Source organism: Lepidothrix coronata, unplaced genomic scaffold (assembly GCF_001604755.1).
Source record: "Lepidothrix coronata isolate B3197 unplaced genomic scaffold, Lepidothrix_coronata-1.0 Scaffold92, whole genome shotgun sequence".
NCBI lineage: Eukaryota > Metazoa > Chordata > Aves > Passeriformes > Pipridae > Lepidothrix > Lepidothrix coronata.
In genome coordinates, this window is record NW_016690272.1 from 3,403,191 (window position 1) to 3,423,557 (window position 20,367).

The 20,367-nt window shown below is 44.4% G+C and overlaps 1 protein-coding gene across 1 annotated transcript in view; it reads left to right on the forward strand.

The window, feature by feature from the left end:
- The window catches only part of PLCB1 (phospholipase C beta 1), a 277,548-nt gene that overhangs the window by 83,262 nt on the left and 173,919 nt on the right, over nucleotides 1–20,367 (forward strand). The window contains exon 3 of the mRNA XM_017821860.1: nucleotides 6,828–6,896. Within this exon, the coding sequence (XP_017677349.1) occupies nucleotides 6,828–6,896 (69 nt within the window). The remainder of the gene's footprint in view (nucleotides 1–6,827; nucleotides 6,897–20,367) is intronic.

Consider the following 20,367-nt stretch of genomic DNA (forward strand, 5'->3'; position numbering starts at 1 on the left):
GGAGCGGCCGCTGGGTCACGGGGGGCCCGGGGGGTGTCCGCGGGCACCGGAGCGGCTCAAAGCGAAGGCGTGTGCTCCCCACGCGGTGCCGGCCCTGCCGTCGGGACACGGAGAGCTGCTCTGCCACCAGGTGCCAGGGGAGCTGGAGGACCTGTCTGCCCTCCTTCTCCTTCTTCTCTCTTCCTGTGCCTCTGCTTCTCTTTCTCTGCTCCCTTCTTGATGTTCTCGGCAGCGTAAAGCCGGAGGGATTGGATTTTGGCTGGGTGTTGTGGATCAGTATGTGCTGGGTGGGTTCAGTGGTGGAATGCTTTGTCTGGATTGTGTGGTGCCCTTCGGAACTCTTGCCGAGTTCCCCTATTTGCCTCTTGGGAACAAGTGTGTGGCTTATTATTCTCTTCATGCTCTCTCAAGGTATGACAGAACCCTATGTTTGTTTTTTTAAAAGTAAAACTCCTGGCTGAGCCCAGGTATTACAATTAGCCAGAAAGGAAGAAGTGGATAAATAAGTGATTTTTGAGTGAAGTAGTGGAGGCAGCAGAGTGTTCTCTAGTCTCTCATCCCTCAGTAACCAGCTGTGCCTCTCACCCAGTTTTTCATTTCGTGTGCCACGGTGGTGGATTTTTTTTTTTTTTTTTGGGGGGGGGCCTTTGGGTTTTTAATAGATGTTTAGAAGGCAGAGAATTCAGAAGCCACTTTACCAAGTTAAAATTCTGTGTGTTTAATTGACCCTTTAAAGAAGTCAATAGGTGCTCCAGAAATAAGAGTTTAACCTGAGCGTTTGTTCCATTATTCGAGTGCCTTGTTGCTGCTTTATCCATCGGTGAGTAGAGCAGAACCTACGAGGAGCTACAAGAGGTCTGGTGGCTTTGGGGAGCTCGGTGAGTTTTAGCATTAATGATGTAATTTTTAATGAGCTCTTGAAAAGAGTGGGTGGGAAGGTAACAAATTGTTTTGAACTCGTGAAGAACCGTGTGTAGAAAAAGACTTTGCTGTTGTTGAGGAAAGTTTTACATTGACTTGAGGATGTGTGCGTGGCTCTGCTGCTGGTTTATTGATGGAGCCCGTGATTTTGAGGCCTGCTAATTGAATTGTGTGCTGCCAGGAGGAAGCATGGGGACACTTTCCTCAGGGACTGTCTCTTTCCAGTGGGATACAGCAAGTGAATTGCATAAGGGGACTTTTGGGGGAGCACAGCAGCACAGCACAGCTCCAGTTAAAATCATTGACAGCCTTGCTGTTTCTACTTGTAGCTCTTGATGCAGGTTTCTGCTAAATCCGTCTCACCAGTCCTCCACGGCTTTCCCTTGGGGAGAGGAGACAAATTGCTGTGTTTCATTCAATTTATTCTTAATGGTAATGGGGAAAAATAGGTATGTTTTTAGCAGGGGGATGACACATGACATCCCCCAGTTGTGCAGGCACCCTTTCTGAACTGGCACTGAGTGTTCACTCTCACTGCAGGGAACTTCATCCTGGAGTTAATCCAAGTGTGGCTGATGGATCAGTACACTGCCAAAATCTCTGAAACCTGCATGAGGTGTATCCCATAAATGGCTGCAAATTGCGGAGTTTGCATACGGGTTTGCTCTGAACCTACAGCGCCAGATACTTCTTAAGCACAACTTGTAATTTCTTCATAATTCTTCACAGAAAGGGTGATTAGGTATTGGAAGGGGCTGCCCATGGAGGTGATGGAGTCACTGTCCCTGGAGGTATTTAAGGAAAGACTGGATGTGGCACTGAGTGCCTTGAACTCGTTCACATGGTGGTGTTTGATCACAGGTTGGACTCGATCTCAGAGGTCTTTTCCAACCTAATTGATTCTGTGATTCTGTAATTGTTCCCCATCAGATTCAAATGTTGATCTTAGTATTTTCTTTATAACACGTTGTAAGCATATTAGTCACATGGCTTTATTTTAAATAACCTCTTCAAAATGCAAAATAAAAATAAGAGTAACACAGAACTGCATACGTTTTTTTTCTTCCAGAGATATGCAGTGCTTTCATGTTCAGAAAAGGATAAAATGAAGTATTTCTGTATTAAAGAACCATTTTGTTATGATTAACTATTCCCAGTAGAAGCTGTTGTTTGACTCTCTGTTTGAAGTTTGTTTCAGCAAATTGGCTTTTTCCCTTTGAAAACTTTGCCCAGATATTGCCATCCAGTAGCATTAAATGGTGCTTGTTTACCGAACTGGCTTAGTTTCCAAAGTTTATTTTCCTTAGCATTGTATCAGGCAACCTTTGAAGGCAGTCTTGTGTCTTTCTAGTAGACTGACTGGTATATTTAGAAGAGTCAGATAAGCTTTCAGACACACAGGTTCTCCTTCAGATTGGAAACAAGGAGCCACAGGTCTCGCAGCTGAGTGGAAAATGAGTTTACAGAGTTTAATTAGTTGTACATCAGTTAGAGCATGACCTTAACTGGCAGGGGCTGGGAGCTGTGCTCCACAGTGGCCGGCAGCACGTGGCAACATTTCGCACACTGGGGAAAAAAGACTTTCCAGCCAGAAGGGCCGTGGAAATGGAGGTTGAACAGAGCAATGTGTGACTTCCCAGCCTCAGCGAGCACTCAGAGCAGAGTGGAATTGTTTTTCTTAGGGGTGTGTATAAAGTCATTGGCTCTCTGGACCAGCTAACCCGTGCAGGTGTTGCGATGCACACCCACTTTTTTCCTGGTCTCCTTGACATAGTTCTGTGGAATTCTATAGGACGGTCGATCCCGCTCCCAGCCCGCCGTGCTGCCGGTGGCTCCTCGGGATCGATGAGGAACTCTGCTCTGTAGCTGGGGTTATGTCACAAGCAAGTTCCCAAGACACCCTGACTCACTTGGCATCATTTTGGGCAGTTTAAAATAGAAGTGAGCCAGATCCTCAGCTGGTATAAATTGGTGTTACTATATTAAATTCAGATGGGCCTAATTATAAGCGCTCAAGAAGTCAGTGAGGGTTGCACAATCTCTTGCCTTTGTGAGCGTGTGCTCACCCATAAAAGTGAGATTGCACAATGCACCCTCTATGAATGCATCTCTGTCCCAGCTGCTAATTGAAAACAAACATGGTGGGATTAATAATTCACTTCTCTTGGACTTTTGTATTATAAATGACTGGAGGGATCCACCACTTGCATTAAGAGATGTTAACTCTATTGCAAGATAAGTAAGTCCCAACAGCAGTGACTGGAGGTCTCTAAACGGGGCAAAGTTGGACTTGCAGAAGGTTTGGTGGTTTTAATTTATTTTTTTATTGTTGTTTTTTTTTCCCCAGTTGCTATGGCTTCCGTGCCTCCTGCACAGAGTGCAGTCTCCAGGCCTGCCTGGAGGAAGTCATTAGCAAAACTCCAGTTGACTCTGAGGGAGGAGGGCTTGGGCTATTTTGCTGCACAGGAAAAGGGGCATTTTTCTGGCCACTACCCAAGTGTGTTTTTCCTTTACAGGAATCTGCCCGTGGTTTGCAGTAGGGAAATAGGAAATGGTGATCTTTGTCCTCTTAATTGGTTGTTTGAAAGATGAAAGCAAATGCCCGGGGTGAGGGAATTCCAGGAGGTTTTTTCAAACCAGAGAGCTCCTAAGAAATGGCACATTAGGAATTCTGATTTATGCAAGCCCCACCAAATGCTGCCTGCAGAGGCACTTATGTGAATGCAGATCCTGCTCTTGTCCTCTTATTGTAGAGCAGGGGCTGCAGCACCTGTCAGGCTCCTGCTTCTGGAGACCTGAACATATGGATCAAATGTGGAAGCTGGACCGTTCCTTGCTGATTCCTGATGGTGGCTGAGACGTTGGACTTCCGTCATTACCCCCAAATTAAATGGCCTTGTCAAACAGGGATTTAAAGGATCCTAGGGATAGGATTATAAACCCTGCTTTCTGTGTCAGAGGGGTAGCAGGGCAGGAGGGCCATAAGGGGAATGTTCAGGGCCCTTCCCACAGCCCTGGCAAGATCTGCTTGGTCTTGTCCAAGCAGCCCCACCAAACTCCACCCTTCCCCTGTTCTTCTGAGACCATCCTTGCCAGGCCTTGGCTCCTCATGCTGTCACCTTTTCTGCACATGGCTTGGTGGCATGAAAGCATCTTGAAAGTAGTAGACAAAACTCCAAAACGACTCTATCCCTCATCCTCCTCCATCCAGGAGGATGCAGAGATGAGCAGGGTTGTTCTGATTCCTTGACTGTCCCTGGGAATGCTGGTCACTGCCTTTTCCTTTTTTGTGTCTCTTCTTAATGTGTGTTATTTCATTTAAAAGGGTCTTTTTATCTTTGTGTAATGGGAGATCTAGTTGTACTTTTTGAAGTAAATAAGTTATTAATTCAGTTTGCTTTTCTTTTTTTAAAAAAAAAGGTAAAATACCAGAACAATCCAACAACAACAACAAAAAACCCAACCCTCCTCTCCCCCTGAAAAAAAACCCAAACCAAGCAAACAAACAAACCAAAAAACCTTGTGACACTCACTGTGTGTGGCTCAGCATCTTTGTGTAAGATCTGTTTTCCTTCAGCATATTTAATTTCCCTCATGTGTTTGCTGTTAAAACCTTTATTTTTAGGGCTCTTTAGTCCTTGCAGTCATCGAAATCTGATTTTTATGACATGGTCTGCATGTGCCTGCAGCTTCTGTAGAACATTTCACAGTGGGCTGGAGACCATCTCAGAGTGTGGGTGTTGTTTGTTGTGGTAAATATAAGCCCTGCTTCCTGCCTTAGTTCTTGCTCTGAGACAAACCCACGTTTAGCTCTGCCCTATTCCATGGCTTCCATTCCTGCCGGGATCTAAATGGCCGCATGGATTGACTCAAAGATAAGCCCTGCAGTGTGTCATTGCTTTACTTCAAGCTGCACCTGCTGCCTTACCTGCACGTGAGGCTGTTGGAGGTGGAGGTGTGGCACGGGCCACATTTCTGAATTAAAACACGTGGAGACATCACTGCGCTGCTCAAACGTGGCTGGGACTCAAGACATCGATTCTGCCACGACAGGAACGATGAGAACGTGGGAAAGTTGTTGTAAAACCCAGGGAAAGATCTGTGGCTGGTAAAAAATCGGCTTTGCTTTCTCACCAGTGCAGTTGTTTCCCTCTGAGGAGGTGGTGGCCACTGGGCACCAGTCACACCGGGAGATGGACACTCAGGGCTCACTGTCCTTGGCAATTTTTAGGTGTTTCTTGTGCAGTTGTTTAATTGAGTGGTGAGAGACCAGCAGACTTTGGTGCACTAAACTCTTGGTGCCAGTGGTGGGGCAGGATCAGAATAACGTAGCTGAGATCTGGAAGCGAGATCAGCTTCAAACTAGGCTTGAACACTGGGTTCCCAAACGGTGAGGTGCTCCTGAGCTGGAACAGGGACAGCTGTAGGCAAGTTTTTGGTACAGTGATCAGCTGTCCATGTGAGAGGCTCCAGTAGAGTGCCTTGTGTCCATGTGCCATGTGTAGTGGTGGAGTTTGGGTTGTTTATCCTAAAGAGGTTTACAAAATATCACCTTTTACGACCCTGCTGATACTTCTTTGTAATCTCGGCAAGTTTCATTACCCTTGTCCTCTTGTGGGCAAGGGAGAACAAAAAGTAACAATCTCAAAAGTGCAAGTTTCCCCTCAACAGGCTGCTTGAAGAGGGGAAAAAGGTGCTTGTGGAGTTCAGGAAATACTAGAATAGTAGGGAATTGGGATTGCTGTGGGGAACAGAGGAGAAAGTAATGAATGTACAGTCACGTGAAAATCTGTTGGTAGAGCTTGCATCTTGACTGACAACAAAGGTCTGCAAGAGCTGTGCAGAGATCTCTCTCTTCAAATGGGGGGGGAAAAATAAGGGTCAAAAGTAATTCATGGCAAAATAACATGCCCATGAATTATTTTTTTTCTTCTTTTAATTTAAAAGAGAAGGAGCAGTGGCTTTGTCCAGCACTGAGATTTCAAATTCCCCACACAGTATTTGCAATTACTTATTTCAGGCTATATTTAGTCTGTCATTGAGCCACTCTAACACGGGTTATTAGTCCAAATGCTGGTGTAAGTGAGGCAGAGAGTTTTAAGATGTGCTTTAAGACAGTCAAGTAGTGCTAAATCAGGTCAGATCTCTCGCTGCCCTTGCAGGACAGTTGGTGTTGCTCCTGGCAAAGCACGAGTGGTACCATGGGAATGTGAGTGCTTCCAAGGGATCCAGCAGCCAGGAATAGCACTTGCTCCCATCTCCAGCATCCTTCCTCATTGCAAATGCTGAAATCAGGGAAGGGAGGTTCTTCATGTTGCACATGTGTAGGGGAGGGCAGGAGTTTCCTAAGAGGAGCTGTCATTATGTGCCAGTTTTATTCCGGTGGCATAACCCATAACTCATGAACTATGAAATGCTTGTCAAAAGTACATGTTTTTTTACTGAGCAGCAGTCACTGAAACAGTTGGAACCTGTTATCTTTGTAGATATAGCACTTCTTGGGTTTCATATGCACTTTTCAAAATGTTCTGGCAATAATGAAGGAGGTTTTCTGTTGCAGTGGCAGGGTTCTCTGTTTCTAATGATGCCTTTTTCACACTGTGACTAGCATTAAAATGCTAAAATTGTATTAAAAAGACTAAAACAAAAGCACAGCAGCTGCTATTTAGTGAGGCAGGAAATCAGCTTGGCTTCTATATAATCTATATATGAAAAGGGACCTGCATAGCGTTGCTGTTGGAATCACTTAAGTGCACCAGAGCTCTCCTTGAAGCTGATCCCAGTCTGGACAAGAATCATTGCAGACAGTCAAAACCCCTGCCAGGTGTGGGAAGTGGGACACTGATAACACAACGAGGCTCTTGGAATGATGTCTTAATTATTTCTATTGCAATTTTTCCTTCCAGGAGACCGAGCTGCTGGATATCAGCCTCGTCAAAGATGCCAGATGTGGAAAACATGCCAGAGCTCCCAAGGTAGGAATTCTTAGTGTGTGCTTCCATGTTACACTGATGACCTAGGTAAAAAAAAAAGGGAATGATATGCAAGAATTTAAAAAAGAAAAAAAATTTCCTTAGCTAAGAAGTAGTGTTTTGCCTTTTCTTCATGTAACCCGGTTTCTGATGGGAAGTGTTGGGATTGTTGAGTTCTTGTTGTTGGATTCTGTGTGGAAAACGCTGCCAGGGAACAAAATTCCTGATTCATCTAGGTATGCTTACAAGTTCTTGGCTTCCCTGGTGGCAAGGAGCTGATATTTGTTGAGGTCTCTGTTGTATTTTGTGCTGCTGATTTTCCTCTTTTCCTCTTGAGGCCAGAAGGAGGATTTGGTTCTTTTTCAGCTGCCATCAGGGGGATCAGGATGTCAGCTCCCTTCAGCTTTGCCCCGGTGCATTGCACACTCCTTTGCAGTCTCTAAAGACAGGAGGCTGTAGATACACGTTCTCTCTGGTGTTTTTGTTTGGACAGACACTACACATCAGAGAAAAAACCAAAGCACTCAGCTCCAGAAGCAAGACCGTGCCTCAGGGAATCACAGGAGTGATAGGGGGAAAAAAGGAATCTCCTTTGGGGCTTTGGAGTGTGGCCTTGCTGCTGCTGAGCTGTGGTCGAACATCCCAAAGGAATGATTCTTCTCCCCTCATCCTGAGGGAGGAAAACGGCTGTGGCTTCCCAGGAAGCACACATGGCACAGCCCCACAGGCTCCTCGGCCCCCTGAGGGCAGGAGTTGGGAATGGGAAAGGTTGTCTCTCCGTGCCAGAATGCACTTGTAGTTATCTCCGAACAGACTATTCACATTTGGTTTTCAAAGCTTCCCATGTAGTGCTGGCAGCATTTTAAAGGCTGAGTTATAATTGAAATGCAGCAGAAGTACTTTGTGACGTGCACATTAATACCAAATGAGTGCAACCATGATTAATGGTTCAACGATGAATAGCAATAAAGTATTAACAATGTCTAGGACGTTATTTTAAAATGCTCCCCGCTTTACAGAGGACATTCGTGTTCTTCTAACAAAATGTTTTGAGCTAAAATTTATGCACAGCTATTGCCTTGGTGACTTTTATTTATTGGGTTATATAAAGGCTGTTTTTGTTACAGTGTGTTACAGGTTTGACAGCAGTGGCATTAAGTGAAGGGTATGAGAAAATCCCTGCTCTTTAGGGTGGTGAAATGCACCACCTATGTGAATGAGTTTGCTTTTTGTCATTGATCTGTGTGTGGGCAGGAGGAAAACAGCACCTGGGTTGGCTGTTGAGGGGATCTTGCCAATGGTGAGGGAAAAAAAAAATGCTCGTTTTGGGGCCAGTCATGGAAGTTTTGGGTTGATCCGTGTTGTGGGGCTGAGCAAAGGAGCCGACTGCAGGTGAGGGAATGTCACAGAAACCCTGTTTGTGTCACTTCCACAGAGGATCTAAAACTAATGGAACAGCAGGAAGGCTTGGCTTGGAGTCAAGCAGCAGCAGCTTGTGATTGCACAGAGGTTTCTAGTAAAACCCCTGGAATATTGGCTGTGCATGGAGGATACTTGCCCAAGTTCCCAGCTTTTCAGAGGCTCTTTTCCACAGCTCTGCTTCCAGGTGGGGGCAAACTTTCAGAACGCTAAAAGTAGATTTTGTCAGTGGGTTGTCATTAAGAACTTAGGTTAATGGGACTCTTTAAACCTCATTTAGTGTATTTCTGATCTACTGCTGCCTTTGGATAGAAATGAGTGTCTTTTTAAATAAGCCTCGGCTTAAATAAAAAAGAGCACTTCCTTTTTATTTTTACCGTAAACTCAATTTCATTAACAACACCCATAGTAAGGTTCCAGAACCCATTGTGCTGCTACACAGGACCATCAGCAAGCAATGACTTTAGAGGACTATAGGCAGTCCTAGTAACCAAAAAACAGCCTGTTCTCACGCTGCATTCAGTGTACCTTCCTAATTTCTGTAGAAGAGAACGAAACACAAAGGGTTTCTCAGTTTCTGCTTCAGCCTTGTTGGTTGACATTCACTCTTCACAGCATTTCTGCAGGAGTCTAGGCAAACATATTTGGTGATTGTTCTTTCGTGTTTGTTGTTGCATCTTTCTGGGTTTCTCATCCAGCAGCTCTGATTGTTTTCTCCATTCCCTCTTAGGAGTAGCCTAAAAGTTTAGCCTTAAAGGTTCCCTTAAAGACACGGAAGTGCACCTTTAATCCCAGAATTGTCATGTTGAGGTAGCACGAGGAATGAGCTGAGATCACTTCAGGGTTAGAGCTCGGACTGCAGCTGTGCAGGCTCTCAGAGTGCAAAACCCCATCTCCTCCTCCAGCTTCTGGTTTGTGATGATTATTAAAGTCTCCTGAAGGCTCTCTCCTGCTCTTTCCATTCCCTGGAGACTTAAGAGGAGAGCACCAGCACTACTGCTGGGTGAGGGAGTAGCTCAGAAAGGCACCTGCTAAAGAAAGACCTTCCTGAGGAGCTCAGGGACAGTTACCCACAAGAGCTGGCTGCAAATATATAGAATATCCCAGCAGCAGAGCGTGGTCCCAGAGCCAAGGCCACACTCTTATCAGCCACTGGCATCTGTTATCTGTGCTCCCACACTTTGGGGAGCTGTAATGAAGTGTTACCACGTGGACAGGAACTTGGGTTTCTAACAGTGTTCTTTAGTGGGCACCAGATCACCTGATGCTTGGGAGATGAAAAGCTTGCCCTGCAATCCCAAGTCAGTCAGCAGTGCACTGGAATGACCCCGTGTTTCGGAGAAGCTTCAGCGTCGCCTTCTCTTTGCGTGTTGTCAGGGACGGCTCCTTCTGTCTCCCTTCAGCTGCTATTTTCAGAAGCAGTAACAGAGTTTGCTGTCTCAATGCAATATACATGGAAAGGCTCATTCCTTGGAATGAAGGCAAATCTCAGGCAGAACAGGGCGCTGCAGCAGATTCTCTACAAGAGAAGAAAAATTAAAGTAATGCTCTGAGGAGAATGAGAAAAACCACATTAATAGTGTATGTTAGGAGAAAGGGCCCGAATTCAAAATACACTGAAATTATACAGAAGCGATGGAGTTATAAAATGATTATCAGGACCTTGCCCTTTTGGTTTGCATTAGAATCAGATAGGAAAGAGAGCAAGAGGGATTTCGAGAGCAGGAGATTATTATGCAGTTAATTTTTCCTTCCGAGGACGTGACTGCCCATAATTGCAGCCGTGGCATGTGCTGCTCTCGGGGACTCGGAGCCGTGTCAGCCGTGGGGCAGCAGCAGTAGGGTGCTCAGGGCTCACACTTGTGACTGGAAATGCTGAAGGAACGTGAAAATCAGGAGTTGTGCCGAAGCAAGGATTTGTTTCCCTTTGTTCACACGGTACCTGGCAGCCCTCTCTGGAGCCCGGTGTTGATGTGCAGACCCAGAGACGTCTTCTCCCTTATAAAGTTCAGTGTCGAGGGCTGCAAAATAAAATGATAGAAACACGTGCTTTTGTACAACGAGGCGTGGAAATAGCTCTGGATGTTCACACACCACCTGCAGATCATGGAAGTGCCACTCAGAAGAGGGTCTGTGCTCTTTAAAGGGAGTCGTGGCTAAAAATCTCAAGCCACCGGCAGATCCTGAGGAATGGTCAGGGGGTGAAAATTTGGCAGCTGCAAGCTCGCAGGACGAGGGAATTCACACTCCTTACCATCTTGTATTTACTTTAGCCAACAACAGTTTCTATGGAAACTAAAATCTTCAAGCAACTGTGCCAGTGTTTTTACTCGGGAGAAGGGATATCAGGATGAGTTGAGGAGGGGTGAGGAAATAACCCCATGGCAAATGCTCAGATTGGAAACTTCTGATGCGTTTGTTTCCCCTCGGCATCCTGTTTCCCCCTCATAAATCATTCAGCAGGAAATGAATTTCTTTAAATAACATATACTGTGAAACCTGTAGGAGATGAAATTATGAATGATGGAATCGCTCTCGTGCCAAAATGTGTTTAGAGAGCAGTCCCCAATTTTAAAAAAGCTCGTGGCTCCCCTGCCTCAATTTTTCTCACTTTGACAAGCCAAGCTCTGCTGAGAAAAATAATTCGGATGTTTGAATGTCAGAAATTTTCCAAGACCCCACCCACTATTAATATCATCACCAACCTTTCTCTATGTAATGGGTTTTCTTGAAATACTCATGTAGAGAGAGATGATTTTGGGTCTATCTCAGTTGTAGCTGAAAAACTACTGTGGAAGGTTTGCTGGGTTTTGACACATCCAGAGAGGAAAATCAGCATTTCCTGAACTAGGTGGGCTCCGAAACTAAAAGGAAAGGTAACAAGGAAAGAACTCTTGGTTGATTTGCTTCTGAATTGGACTCTAATTGCTAATTTATGAGCCCAGTGACTACAGCCTGTCACAATAAACCTAAATCAATCACTTGATTTCCTCCTTGTATCTTAACTTGCCTTTTTGCTGGCAGCCCGTGATTTTTATGGTCAGGTTGTTTGTTTTTCTTTTATCAAGAGAACAAAAGAGGCCTCCATCACTTCTGAAAGATTTGAAAGGCGACCAATTCTTCTTCTCTTTATCATCAAGTCTGTGCAGGGACACACATGTTGTGTTTAGTGACTACCCTGATTAGGCTGCGTGTGGGAAATGGCAGATATTTTTATTTTTAAAATTTTTTTTTTTACTTTTTGGTCCAGTCAGTGAATTCCCTGGAAAAGCCAGCTGTGTACATGGATCACACAGCAGAGCAACACACCTGCTGCCCTTTGCAGCACCAACTCCTGGGGCTTTGCCTGTCTCAGACGCTGCTTTTGATGTTATTTTTAATCTCCTGATAAACTCAAGCTGCTTTCCCTTCAGCAACCTTGATGCTAAATTAGAAACTCAAATGTAAATTCTGCCTAAGCAATGCTCTATTTCTGCCAAAAAGGAAATAAAAATGGAATATGCATGCAGCTCACCTTCTTCCCACCCACCTTGGGGATAACAGTGACAGCCACAAACACCCGCCCCAAACTTGTTTGTTCTTTTACATAACTGCTTTTTTTTTTTTTTTTGTAATAATGATGAAGTTACATCAACATGTTCTCCAGGTCGAGTTTTACTTTATTAAGGAAGGTTAAAATTGAGTTGTTTGGATGGTACTTGGCCAGTGGTCCTGTGGTAAAGCTGGGGAAGTGCAAGTAGCTGGAATTCCCAGAGCGTGGGAGTTGTGCTCACTGAGAGTGAGGGGGGTGTGGGCCTTGGTGAACATCCTTGGGGAGGGATTAGTTCGCTCTGCCCTTCTCTGCCCGCTTCCCTGCAGCTTGGAATCACCTCTTCTCCAGGCTGACATGGCTCCTAATGACACCCAGCAGCTTTTGCTCTTCCAAATTTTCTCCACCAGTGCAGGATTTATTCCAAGAAGGTCTCCCCACTCCCATAATAATGGCCTGTGGCTTATTCAGGAGTCAAAGCAAGGTTCTGCACAACCAAGGGGCTTGAGATTGGGTTTTATTGTTAATTTTCTTTTCTAAACCTGTTGAAAGTCAACTTCTTTAGGAAGAGTCTCCCTCCAAAGAGGAAGCTGTTGGTGCTGCTGTCCAGGGAGCTCTTCACTCCTCCACCACCTAGAGAGACGTTGCTGTTGCCATCCCAAACATTATCCCTGATATTCTGGAAGCCAAGCAGGGCTTCCTGGAGGCTCAGTGGCCATTCTCCTCCTGCTCTCCCGGGTCACAAGCCCTGTCCCAAACATGCTGCCTGGTTCAGCCGAGGGGATGAGCTCAAGCTTTCCACACGTGGGCTTTGCAACCCGCAGGGATTCCTTGGCTGCCCCGGAGCGCTGCTCCCTTGGCTGCTCGTGCCTGAGGCTGAGACACCTCAGAGATACTCAGCAGCCCTGTGCACCACCAGGACGGCCCAAATTGGTGATTTTATTTACAACCCCCTAACACTGAGGGAGCTGGGACCTTTCCAGAGGAGTCATCCCTCAGATAACTTTAATCTCTGGGCAGCTCATCAGAATCACTATTTACCAACGTTCAGGGCAGAAAGCACAGGGTTTTTTTCAAAGGCTTTCACTATGAATCATTGCCAGAAAGATGTAATTATTTTTTTTCCCCTGCTGGCTGACAGTTTCAGTGAGCTCTCCATGCTGGTTGGCTTTATGCTTCCCCGTGTTATATTTATAAACCCTGTGTCTCCTTTCTGTTCGCCGAAGTTCTCGGTGCAAAGCCTGCAAGGAGAAATTCCCTGCTTTAAGAAGCACAGAAGGCGTTTTCCAACTGTGATTTTCCAAACCTGACATTTAAATTGCAAGAGGTGGGCGCTCCCCAATTAAATATGTGGTATTTGAGTTGCTGAGGACACCAGAGAGCATCAGTAAAGCTGTGCTTCAAATGCTGCTGCTGAATAAACCTGCACACATGCACACATTTATTTTTTTTCCCCCTTTGTCTCCTCTGGTGTGACTTTTTGTGTGATTTCAAAGAGAGATTGACAGAGACAATATAATGCTCCAAAACTGTATTAAGTCCATCCACAGGCCATTCCTGTGAGCTTGCAGGGGGTTAAAGCAGCGCACTGGAGGGCAGGGACTCAGCACTTCACTGAGCTGTGCTTCCTGCAGGTGGCAACTTGGGTGCTGTGATGATGTTTCCTGCCATAGCAGAGTTCTTTGGAATTCCCTCCACGCTGCTCTGGCTTGGCACAAAAATTAAGAATTGTGGGGATGATATAAAGTTATTTTGGGGGTGTTATTAGCAATGCTGAGGTGTTAATATTGCCTATCACTGTCTAATAGTATCTGTTTGGTACCTTGCAGCCCCTGTGTGTTCACATCCACCTCTTGACTTGCACTAAGATCATAAAATTTTGGGAAAGTACAACCCTTCTTTTTCAGTGTTGCTCCAGTGTCAGTGCTGTTTCATCAACAGTGCTCCAAGTGCAACACTAATGCAAAAACTAATAAATCAGATATTTCTATCCATAAAAAGAAGGAATGCTACATTGTCTGCGTCATGAACACTCAGTCTGGAGAGAATTTCAATTTTTTTAATGGGAAAATTTAAAGGTACTAAATAACTGGTCTTTCCTTTGGCGTTGTAATCTCCATCTAGAAATATTTAATAAATATTAAAGTATATATTTCATATATTAGTGTATATTTTAGCATAAATGTTAAAGTATGTATTTTAGAGATCTGCTGGTAGTGCAGTACCCTCAAGCTTCAAATGCAAAACCAACAGGCTCAAGTGAAAATGCCACAGCAGATGCATTTTTTTGCAACTGCTTAGAACAAATGATTTAAATTTTCCTGGTTTGTTGAAATCCAGCTTGGTGATTTTTTTGTTACATCCCTTGTTAACTAGCTGCCTGAGGAAAGCTGGTAGGTTTTAATTAGTTGCAAAGGTTTGATAGACTCGTTACCATCGGCATATAAATGGCTTGTTCTTGTGGGACCAGCAAAACCATTTAGGCTCGGGAAAAAGAGCACTGGGAAGAGGATCAGGGGTAGATCCTGAGTATCCCTGGATCACAGAGATGCCAGGTGAAAATGCCCCCCTGCTCAGCTGTCTTTGGTCAGGACTTGTAACTCAAGCTACTTGGTTTTGAGATTTAGAGGAGCTGTTAAAAAGTTTCCTTTAATGTCCACATTATTTAGGCTTTAGCTCCATTAGAGCAGCTTCCAGCTTCAAAGTTGTTATTTTTCCGTATTAGATTAGCGCCTTCCCTGTCTCACAGCTGAGCACACTTGGCTGTAAAACTACACATCCACCTAATGTTTATTAATCCCACTTGTACTCTGTCCAGTACAGCTGTCTAAGAAAAAAACGATGGGAAGAAATTTGGCTCTCCCAAGCTTCAACTTTGATCAGGAAATAATTACAGCCTTGCCATAAGTAATCCTTGTTCCATCACCGTGGCTTTTTGGGGTGGGTGGGTGTGTTCCCAGGCATGTTGGACACCTCAGCTGCACCAGGGACGGGATGCCCATGGCAAATGTGTTCCTGAGCCTTGGATCCTAGGGAAACATTTTATTAGGAATGTGAAAGCAGGACCTCCAAGAGCCAGTTACAGATCAGGAGAGCAAATGGAAATAGCCAGGGGTGCATATGAATTGTAAAGCAGCAAGAAACTAGGAGTGTTTCCAGTGTGATATCAGTATGTTCATGTTAAATCCATGTTACCATTTTTCCAAAGCATCAGGCAGAACCGAACCTGGTTTCTTTTGCTTTATCTCCTGTGGATATAAAGTACATACAAAAGCAGATCCAAATGGTTTGGGGTTTCTTTTTAATGCAGTGGGATATTTCTGAAAACAAACCTAACTCCCTTCCTATTTAATTAGAAACAGGATTATGCTACCAAGTAAGGCGTACAAATCCTTCGTTTTTAAACAAATCCTGAGTAGTATTTGGTGGTGATAACAAAAAACTTGACCGGCTGTATTGAGTGTGAGCTGCCTGTCTGTGGCTTTCTCAGCTCCCGTGGCCTCCCAGTTTTGTTAAAACAAACAAAATTATGGGCTGGGGAGCTCAAACGCTCCATTCCACTCCTGGGCTGGTAATGAGCCATCCACAGGGGATGTACCAGCGAAATGGATGGCACAGGGACACTTCCCAGGAGGAAAAGGGTTCTCTTCGTGCCGGAGCTGGAGGCACATTTTCTGAGGGCCGAGGGTTTGCCTCGTGCATTTTTCAGCCCCTAATGATTCCCAGGACCAAAGTGCAGCATATTCCTGGTGAAAAATGCCGTGTGTTATGGCTGATACACAGTGATACATGAATTAGCAAGGTTTTCTCTCTACCAAGTGCCTCATGGATAGATTTTTGCCAAGGAGAAGCATTTCCACCACTAATTGAAGGAGTAACAGTTGCACATCCCCTCCCCGGCATGGCTGATCTGCACCAGCACCGAGTATTGACAGAAAGAGGGGCTGTTTTCTGCGTGTGGCTCTTCTTTTCTGTGGTTATTAGTGCTGCATGTGTCCAATATCCTTTGTGTTTTGAGTTTAGATGGCAAAAGTCAGATCTTCATTCCTTTTGGGAGAGTTGATCCGCTGAGAAATCCCCCCCCCCGTGGATCTGTGTGTCATTCCTGTGGAACAGAAATCATTTTAGGGGATGTGTAAGCAAGTAGGTGAATTAAACATTTCCCAGACTTAGCCCATCCGGAGTATGAACTTACCTTCATACCCCTGAAGTGTAGATTGAATTAGTGACCAGCCTAAAATGTCAACATGCCAGTGCTCTGGGATTGTGGAGTGTCCTAGAGAGAGAGTGTGCAAAAAAGGGATGACTCAGTGCTGATCTTACCCTGAGGTTCAGCTCTGGTTTAGTTGGTACAACAGTCCTGAGTGGCCAAACAACAGAGAAAAAAACCTGAGTGTGTGTCTGTTAAGTGCAGCAATCTATTAAAATGCAAGGTTTTTTCCCTTTTTTAAAGACATATTTCATGTGGTTCAGGTTTGTGAGCTTCTGAGTTACATTGGGGAGTTTGGATAAACACCCAGTTCCCTTACTTTGGAGAAGAAATCCTCTTGGCTGGGAGCTGTCAGGGAGTTCTTGGCTGTGATGTTTTGCAGTGTCCAGTTTATTCGTTGTTTTTTGGAATTAGAATGAACTGGCAAAGGTGTGATTTAAGAGTCAAGCCTAGATGGTAGCTGATATTTTCCCTCCCCTGTCGTGCACTGCCTCTACATCTGGGATTATTCCCATCAAGGGAGACTGATTTCCAGATACTACACTTCCAATGCTGGTTAATTACCACAAAACCCATTAAAAAAATGTCTTTTCCTTATTATTTCCAGGAGGAATCCCAAAACAAGTGTCAGTACAACTTGCAAACACTAATACATCATAACCTGAGTTGTTTGAATTTGGATTTTTTTTTTCCTTTCGAGAAATTTATGTCCTGTCCTGGTCCTAAGGCAGTGTTAAAAGTAGTTTATTGCAACTGGTAAAGAACTGGATTATTTTTAAAGGAATTTTTTATTCTTATTGCTGCTCGGAGTGAACCTCCTTCCTCCGAGATTAATGAAATACATTTAGAGTAGTCAATATGAGAAATTGTGTGCTGGAGTTGGGAATGTTTATTGTAAACGGCCTCCAAAGGGCGTTCGCTAATGAAGCGGCAGAGGCAGAGCAGCGGTGCCAGGCGAGGTCACCGCACAAAGGGAAAAGCATCCGCATTAATCTGGGAAATAATGGTGGCAATTTGCAGGTTGTTAAAATGCTTAAAAAAAGACAAAGCTGAACTCGGATAAACTAAAGCCTCGGCGTGAATGGCTTACCTGTGTGTGTGGCTGGTTGATGGAGCGGTGGGAGAAAATTGCAACCCTCCAAGGGCAGCAGGATTTTGGGCCAGACTCCCTTGAGCCTGTAAAGAGCAAAACCAACACGGGCTGGTTTTCTGCAGGACGTTTTTGGTGCAGCGTTCCAACCCCCAAAATGGTTATTTGGCAGTTTGAGGGGGAAAGCTCTGAGCAACCTGATCAGGGAAGGTGGCCCTGCCCAGGGCAGAGGGCTTGGATTGGAGCAGGATCATCTCTGAGGCTCCTTCCAACCAGAACCACTCTGTGATGTCCTTGGTTGCAAGTCCTCATAACTGGCACGTCGGTCCTTCCATCCTCTTTCCCCCTGTGCTCCAAGTGGTGACACTTGTGCCTGTTCCAAAGAAACTGTTGCTCCTGTAGATGGTCATAGGCCACACTGATTATGATCTAGCTCGTTTTTAAGACACTGGCAAGTTTATTGCACTACTTCAGTTGTGGGAACTGATTTTTCAGACTCTTTTTTTTACATAATTCTGGAGTCAGGAGAGTTGCAAGAGGTGGGAGGAGAAGTGGGATTATTTAACTGCTGCTTACATGATAAAAAAGGAGAATTTGCAAGCTGAGAATTTGAAAGCTGTGCTTAGGTCTGCTCATATTTTGATGATACTTGGCTTTTCCCTTTGGTTTATATTTAAAATGTCTTGTTCTCTGCAAGCACAATCACTTGATATTGCCAGTTAAAGTGTTTGCATGTGATACTTGCAGATTATGTAATTAAAAGAAACCCATTACTTGGGATGCAGAATTCTCTAAGCTGGATTTACACATCCCATGTAAAGGAAACTTATTGCTGCCCTTTCTGCGTTTGGAGCCTGATTCATCCAAGCATTTGGGAATATGCTCCAGAAGTCTTGTTGGAAGACACCCTGTAGTGACCAAGGACTTGTTTTGCAGACCCAGGAAAGGTGTGATCCCAGAACAAGGGAACTGGGAGACAAAGCATCACTTGAAGGGATTTCTATATTAAGTAGCCTGGAATTAAGCAGAGTGATGAGACTGTAGAAGTGTTGTCAGCAGCTTTCCCCAGAGTAGTAACTGTGCCTGTTACTCATGAAGTTTATCCTGATGATAAACCCAAAACTATTTGCAAGATTATTTGGAGTGTAAGGAAAACCTGCATTTTTCCTTTACTCTTTTAGCAAATGTCAAATGTGATTTAAAACTATTCGCTATGAAGTTATTTCAGTTGCTGTTAAATATTAGGGAGATACTTAGAATTCTGCTGTGCTTATGAACTAGGGGAAAAGGTGAGGAGAGATGTTTTTATTTGCATGAAAACAGTGAACCCTGCTGTAGATGCAGATGGATGGTTTTCCCTTTCCCCTTGGATGCTCCTGGGAGCCCAGAATTGAATTGCATGAAGTCTGGCCAGATGAATGGAGTACAGTTTGTGCACCTGCTGAAAATAAGGGAGCTGGAAATAGAGAAGTTAAGAAATGCATGTTTTTCTCTGCCTTTCTCCAGGGGGTTTGGCTCGGGAATTGCAACCCCCTGGGCCAGGGCTGACAGGGGTTCTGTGGTTTCAGCACTCAGGAAAGCCAAGGGCACTCAGCCCGAGCCCTCCTGGGAATCCACGTGCCCAGTTTTGCAGAGAGGGAGCTGAGGAGTGGGTTTTGTGCTCACTCGTGCCATGCAGACAGTTGTTTGTGCAACCGAGAGTATTGTTTGTCACAGGCTTTAAAACCAGAGCCTCTTTACATCAATTGCTGCAAATCAGAGTCCTGGGGCAAAGCCAAAGTCTATTTATAGGATACTTATCAGTGGGTCACGTGTTTTCCAGTTTCCTCCATGGAGGAGTGATCCCACACCAGTGAAATAAAGAAATAAATGCTTTTCTGGGCCTGTGAGCAGAGGCAGCAGAAGGGTGAGGTTGGTGTGCTGCCCTCGGTTCTTTGCTCTCACGTCAGTGTATGATTGCAGTTTGGGGGGAGAGCATTGATTTGGTTTGGGGTTAGGAAGTAGAAGGCTCAGAAATGTCTGCAGGAAATGAAAAGGCAATCAACAGCCAAATCACCAAAGGGAAGGGATGGAAAAAATAAAAGCATAAAAAAAGCTGTATTTCAGTTATTTATTCTTGAGATGTGCAGCAGGCTTCTCCAAAATCCCGATCACCCCGAGGGAGTTGATTGGCTTCCTTTTAATTTTGCTTCAAATAATCAATTCTTAGCTCGAATATATATATATTTATATATATTTATATATATTTATATATATATATATAAAAATATATCCCTACTTTAGAAGTGAAGTGATAGCTATTTAAACTTAATATAAACCTGTTCCAAATATTTCTGTTTACTTTCTCATTTGAAATAGCTGATATCAGCGGAAGTCATCTGCATTTTGCTAGACTGTAGACAGTTTTCTGTTAAAACAAATAGATTTTTTTTTTCAAGTTTAAAAAAGTCACAGACTGGGTAAGATTGGAAGGGACCACAGTGGCTCATTGGTCCAACCTCAATCTTTTCTATTTCTAACTTAAAATCTTTTTCTATTTTTGTTTATAGATATATTATAGACAGGAGTGCTGTTCAAAGCATGAACTGTACTGCCTAAAATCTTCAGAAATGTGGGAAATGGGTTTTGTTTATTTTTTCAATGGGCCTGTCATCTGTTATAAGTGACTTTTTTCTCCTGGAGAGAAGAGATGGGTGGTGATCACATGCCTCGGCTGGTAGGAATGAAGCACCAGCATCTGACTGCAATTATCTTGGAGACACAGCCAAGGCCCAAGGAAAGGACATTAAATTGGGATGACTGGGAGCCAGGGGAGGTGAAACACGTGAGAACAGTGGCAGCAGGGCCTGACGCAGAGCTGTGCTGTCAGGGAGCCCCGGGAGGCAGCTCCCTGGGCTGTCTTGGGAAAGATGAGGCCACTTTTCCTTTAGAACAGAAAGGCAGGTCGTAGTTGGGATGAGAGATGTGGAGGCAAAGAGCTCCTTGTGCAATCTCAGCAGCTGTTTAGTTTTTATTGGGAAAGAGCTAAGCCAGGAAAAAGTCCAATAAGCAGCATTTAATAATGTTGGTACAGTTTTATTGCATTGATGTGTTTATTTTCTACATCTGTATTTACTGAACTCCTCGCTAGAATCCAAACAGTTGATACTTTGAAGGGGTTTGAAGTGCCGTGTGAAGCACCTTCAGTGATGGATTTCAGTTGATGTTGGATTGTTTCACACTCACA